Raw genomic sequence first — 6,066 nt, forward strand, 5'->3', positions numbered from 1 at the left:
GCAGAATCTGTTACCAAGGGAGCTAAGGTAGGAGGATAAGATTTGTCACCATATTCCCTATAAAAGGAAGAAAAAGCATAACACAGCTTTCTGTTTACTGCTTTGAAACACATAGGACAATGAACAAATGTCACCCTGATAAAAGGCACTGGCAGTTGCATGGACCTTCTTCTGTATTCTCAAAACTAAAGAATTTATTTTTAACTTGTCTTCCTCCATAAACTCTACGTTCCCCCATGAATCTTAATTTAAAACTGAGCAGACTAGTTGAATCCAAAGGCAGAGCAACCCATTTATTTGGTCGAGACTGGCACAGTGACCGTTTTTAAGCAAAAATGATTCTAAGTTCACTTTTTATAGAATGAGAAGATTTTCTAAAAATCAGAGTAACAGGGCTGTTCTAGCTTCACTTCTATAATAACTACTGTCAGGTTGAAGGAACTGAATCAAGTGAATAATTTTATAGAGCTATTTATTTCCAATATGTACATAAGGGATAGATGTCAGGACAGACACCTGCTTCTGTCAGAAAATTGCGGTCATCAAGAACACGCAGCTGAAACCTTAATAATGGTTGTACCTAAACTGTACCCAAATAACTCAGTATGTTGAACCGACAGATTAAGCTTACTGGGGCGCAGATTTTGATTTTTAGAAAACATATGGGATTTGTTACACATGGGATTTGTTACACATTTTACCAGATGCCTGGCAATATACCCACCAGAGGTGATCCAGGTAAGTATGCAGCACAGCAAAGCCCTTCCCTTTCATTCCAGCAGCCAGCATCTCTGCAGTGGACATAGTGGCAACTGCAACTGCTACTGGAGCTCTGGGAAAAGAAGGGAGTATTACAGCAGGACAGCACAAATACACTGTGCTGCTTGGACAAAGACAGACCATGCCATTGTGATATACTGAATTTCTTTTACGATGTCCTTGTTCTTTACAACCTGCTTTTTTTGAAAGCATCTAGGTACTTTCTGGTTATCTTTCTGGTGTGTAAAGTCTTCCAAAGAATCCCAAGGATGTGTGCAGCTGTGATACTGAAGTGAAGGTTGTGCAGTAACACGTTCTTTGCTGTAATAAAGTACAAGAAGCATATGCACTGCCAAAAGAGACTAGCAGCGGGGGAAAAAGCCCCAGCTTTAGCACTGCTCCCTCACTCTGAATTTCCTCGTAGACAAAAAGACAACTGTATAGAATACAATCTTTTGTTCAAAAAAACCTACTCTGTTTCAAAACAATTCTACCAATTTGCAAAGCTGTCCACATGAGCTCAAACATATCCTAACCCAGAAACTTAAAGTAGATTTTTTTTTTCTGCTGTATTTTCCATTGTTTAGGTCCACAGTGCATCAAATGCAGGAGAACAATTCTGCTTTTATTTCCTCAAAATTGCCAGTGTCTTCCTGGAAAAAATAGCTTAATTTCCTTTTTAGTTTCTAAGAAAAAAGATGAATAAAGAATCCTCCATACCTGTTTCCCAAGAGGGTGACAGCACAGAGCGTGCCCCGTTCTACTTGAGGGAAGCCAGAAGATGGCACTACAACTCCTGGCAGCATCAGATCTGAAGAAAAGAATAAAGCCCATCCATTTCTCAATGAAAGACTCAGCCACTATCTCCTCCACCCCCATCCCTCCTGTTACTCAGCAAAAACACAAGCCAGTTAATAGCTGGGCATGTGCCAGACAAAACATGATTCTGTGTTTCTCCTAGCGAGGCAGCACTTCTTGCTACCACCCTGTGGAGTAAGGGATCCAGGTCACAAGGGTGCTGGGCACATCCCAAAAAATTGCGGAAGAGCTAAGCCTGCTCAGCCCCTTGCCCTGTAGGGCCTGAAGGGAGCACTGGTTTTAACAGAAAGGTGTGAGCTCCCGGCCTAGAGAGCACTGCTTTACTGACATGGAAAGGGAAAGGAACAAGGAGATGTGTCTGGAACCACCCATTTACTCTTCCCTGTCCCAAGGGCAGGTTATCCCAGCAGCACTCTCCCTGAAGAGAGAATTGCCTAAAATTTGGCCCCGCTGACCCAGCGCTCCTGGTCTGACACAATAGCTGCACTCAGCTGTGACCTCTCCTCAGCATGAGGAAGCAGCCTTCACCATCTGCTTGCTAATCTGGACAGAAACAGTACACCTTGTTGTGTGCTCCCTTCTGCTTTCCATACCTGGGATGAACAGACTGGCGTGTGAGTGAAGAACAGTATTCCATGCTGCATGTACAGCATGACATCATCACCAAATTATGTAGAGAGCATCTGCTCTCCCTCACAACAGCTATAAACATCTAGAGCTCGCAGTCTCATGGACTGACCTGTGTTCCATGGTTTGGTTTTGAAGGCATCTCACTTTTTTCTCAGCATCATAGATTTAATGTGTATGCTGAAGAAGACAACAGTATTTTTCCTCCTGTTCACTGTCACAACTACTTTCAGCAAATCTAGAATGAGCTCTGCAAGTGCAACAAAGGTTCCACACCTCTGAGGACAGAAATCACATAAAGGCCTTAACGTGACAAGGTAAGGAGCACGTATATACTACGTAAACAACCAGGGCAGACAGTAGAGACTTCAATGGTCTGAAGTTGTGCCAGGGCAGGTTTAGGTTGGACGTTAGGAAAAATCTCTTCACGGAAAGAGTTGTCAAGCACTGGAAGGGGCTGCCCAGGGAAGGGGTCGAGTCCTCATCCCTGGGGGGATTTGAAAGCCGGGCAGACGAGGTGCTTAGGGCCAGGGTTTGGGGGTGGGATGGCAGGGGTAGGGGAATGGTTGGGCTTGGTGAGCTTAAAGGGCTTTTCCGACCAAAACGATTCTGTGATTCTGTGACTTGAATTCACAGAACAGGTATCAGAGTAGCACTACCTTGCTTCTCCTCTTTGTAACTGAATGCTGCCTGAATCTGCTCCCTCCCTCCCCGCCTGCAGCACTGGATAGTCTCACGCCTTTCCTCTCCTTTCTGAGATGTGGCTCTACCTCTCCCTCTGCCTTTGTTGGCCATTGTCTCGGTGGCCAGCTTCTTATCTTTCGATCGTACCCCGAGCCCTCTTTCATCAATGTCTTCCCCCATTAGCAAGACTTTTTTTTTTTTTTTTTTCTTCCCCCAGAAACTAGGTCACTACAAGTCAGCAGCAAGGCTTACTCAGGTCTATCACAGCTACACATACAAGCACTTTATTTCCCCAAAAGCAAACAAAGTGAACAGAGGGACTTGAGTTCTACTTTAGATACTGTGTAATAGAAAAAAGACGTCTCTTCCTACACACGCACTTCCATTTACAGACTAAGGCCGCAGCGGCTGCAATTTAATCTTTTTCTGGTTGAGCAGTTCTGCAATTTAAAGTTTATAAAGACCCGATTCTCATGAGTCTGAACTGCATCCAAAGCAGGTTCCAGAAAATAGATTCCTTTCTTGCTAGCCTTGATCCATAATTAGGTGGTAGAGCCAGTAATCCAGGAATTCAAATCCAACCTCACCTCCACAATCCGCAATTTACTTGGCAGTGATTACAACTGTAGGCTCCAATATAAACTCGCTGCTTATCCATCGGGTAAGCTAGTTCACCTCTGAGTTGACGGGAAGCAGGATAACAGCAAAGGAACTCAGCTGCTCAAAGAAAGTTATAAAAAAAGACAGCCCAATGACACAGGCGGGTTCTGTGTCCCACTTCAGAGTCGCTGATCCCCCGAGAAGGTATTTCCAAATCTGAGACTCCCACACGGAACAGGTTACTGCATTTTAACAGCTTAACCTACTTTGTTTCATTCACAAACCTTTTTACAGCTAATTTATCTTCCTTTTTAGGACATCACCATGAATTACTTTGTGAGTACTTATTCTTTACGCTTTGTTTATATTTTTGTTTCAGGTACATTTTTACCACTGGGAACAGTAACATCAAAAAAGCCCGGAAGGCGACCCCTTTTTGCAGTGCAATGCGACAAAGTTCTTGTCCTCTTACCTGCTCCTCCCGCTAGTTTCTGTAGCACAGGGGGCCATGTTGAAAAAGCAGGGAGAAGATCGGGGTAGACCCACAGCGAGTACACTGTCCCAAAACAGAACCAAATTTAAAGATGCATCATTAAAAACTTCTCTAGCTGTTGCTTCTGCCCATCTTTAAGACTAAGCATTACGATACTAACCACAACTAAACACTCCCCTGTTACTCGGGTAATCACGAAATCGGAAGTCAGAACAATCCCACAATAATTAGTAGATGTGATGGAGAAAAATAAACTACAAAGGATACAGATAAATGTTTGCATTATTTTTCTTAAATCAAGGACACTTTGAACTAAAATGCTATTCCAACAGGGAAGAATTGCTGGGTATGGGAAAAAATAAATGCGTAGAATATCAGAGCAATTCGTTGCCTAATTCCAGGGCTGCCTGGAAGTGGACATCGTGCTTCTTGGAATTATACCTTGCAGCAGACAAAGGAGGGAAATGGGGTTAAGATGCCAAACTATGGCTTAAAGGATTGGTTTCCTGGTTTCTGACTCCTCAGCACCTCAATTTCCTTTTTTACAGAAAGAATCCAGAAATGCTATTGATTTCACAAAGCTGTTCGTAGAATACATGCATTAAAGATTATGAAGCATACTGATACTATAGCGATAGGGCAAGTACTTAAGACAGACAGAAGGAAATCTTTTGGGGAAAGGTCGGTGCCCAGTAAATAAAGCAGGAGGATTATTCTATACCTGTTGGATACAGAGCTTTCTCAATTTCAAACAGTATTGGGTTCCTGTTGTTCATGTAAACAGTGACGGCCTCCCCTTTGTGAGAGTGTATTTTGATGACATTAAGCTCTTCCTTGTTTGGAATAAACTCAGTCAATTGTTCAGCACTAAGGTTAGGAAAAGCTGCTGCAACATCAGTTCGTAGTTTTCTCCTGTAAGGATAAAATCACAAACGTGTTACAAAGCTGTCTAGACCATCCCTCAAAATAATTCCTAGATCAGTAGTTACTGTTTTGTTGGCTGTTCATGAGATTCCCACTTGTTCACAGGATAACTTGAAGCATTTGTGTCCGGGTTTACAAATGGGATAGTTGCATGCTGGAAGAATGCCAGGAGAAAGGCCAAGTCTGCTCTGACCTGCTCGTATCCTTCCTTAAACATCTGCTTACAGCTCCTGTTGCTGTCTTTGCTTTGCACTGGGATTTCGTTCCTGCTCCGAGCTCCTCAGCACAAACCCGGGAGCTTTGGATTTGCTCAGCCCAGCCTGTCGCCTACGGAATCATAGAATGTTTAGGGTTGGAAGGGACCACTAGTGGTCATCTAGTCCAACCCCCCTGCAGTGAGCAGGGACACTGCTAACTAGATCAGGTTGCTCAGAGCCCCATCCAACCTGGCCTTGAATGTTCCCAGGGATGGGGCCTCCACTACCTCTCTGGGCAACCTGTTCCAGTGTTTTACCACCCTCATTGTAAAAAATTTCTTCCTTACCTCTAGCCTGAACCTACCCTGTTCTAGTTTAAAACCATTTCCCCTTGTCCTAACACAGCTGGCCCTACTAAAAAGACGTTCCCCATCTTTCCTATAGGCCCCCTTTAGGTACTGGAAGGCCGCAATCAGGTCTCCCCGTAGCCTCCTTTTCTCCAGACTGAACAAGCCCAACTCTCTCAGCCTGTCCTCATAGGAGAGGTGCTCCAGCCCTCGGATCATTTTTGTAGCCCTCCTCTGGACCCGTTCCAACAGTTCCATGTCCTTCTTGTGCTGAGGGCTCCAGAGCTGGACGCAGTACTCCAGGTGAGGTCTCACCAGAGCTGAGTAGAGGGGCAGAATCACCTCCCTCGACCTGCTGGGATTTCCCTTTCCCCTCCCAGTTTTAATCCATGTTTAAGACGCGGCGACGGGCACGAGGTGGGTTTGTCACTCACAGACCTGTCAGCCCAGCATCGCTACCCAAGCACCGCCATTACAGAAGCATCAGCCAGGCCTCGACGTAACAATTCACTTCAGGCTCGGTTAACGATGGCAGCCCCGAAGAGGCTGGCGGTTCGTGTTTCTCACAAATCCCGGGTGCAAGCAGCCACCGAGAACCGCGGCGATGTCAGCCCAG

General features: G+C 44.9%; 1 protein-coding gene across 1 annotated transcript in view; it reads right to left on the reverse strand.

Annotated features, from left to right (window-relative positions):
* Positions 1-5,185, reverse strand: part of EIF2D (eukaryotic translation initiation factor 2D) — a 12,556-nt gene extending 7,371 nt beyond the window's left edge. Inside the window, 5 exon segments of the mRNA XM_035902448.1 lie at positions 1-57; positions 725-832; positions 1,480-1,570; positions 3,962-4,045; positions 4,704-5,185. The exon segment at positions 1-57 is cut by the window's left edge and continues 73 nt beyond it. Coding sequence (XP_035758341.1) covers positions 1-57; positions 725-832; positions 1,480-1,570; positions 3,962-4,045; positions 4,704-4,758 — 395 coding nt within the window. The 5' untranslated portion in view covers positions 4,759-5,185.
* Between the last annotated feature and the right edge of the window lie 881 nt (positions 5,186-6,066).

The sequence above is a fragment of the Egretta garzetta genome, unplaced genomic scaffold (genome assembly GCF_000687185.1).
Source record: "Egretta garzetta isolate BGI_Z169 unplaced genomic scaffold, ASM68718v1 scaffold640, whole genome shotgun sequence".
Lineage (NCBI taxonomy): Eukaryota > Metazoa > Chordata > Aves > Pelecaniformes > Ardeidae > Egretta > Egretta garzetta.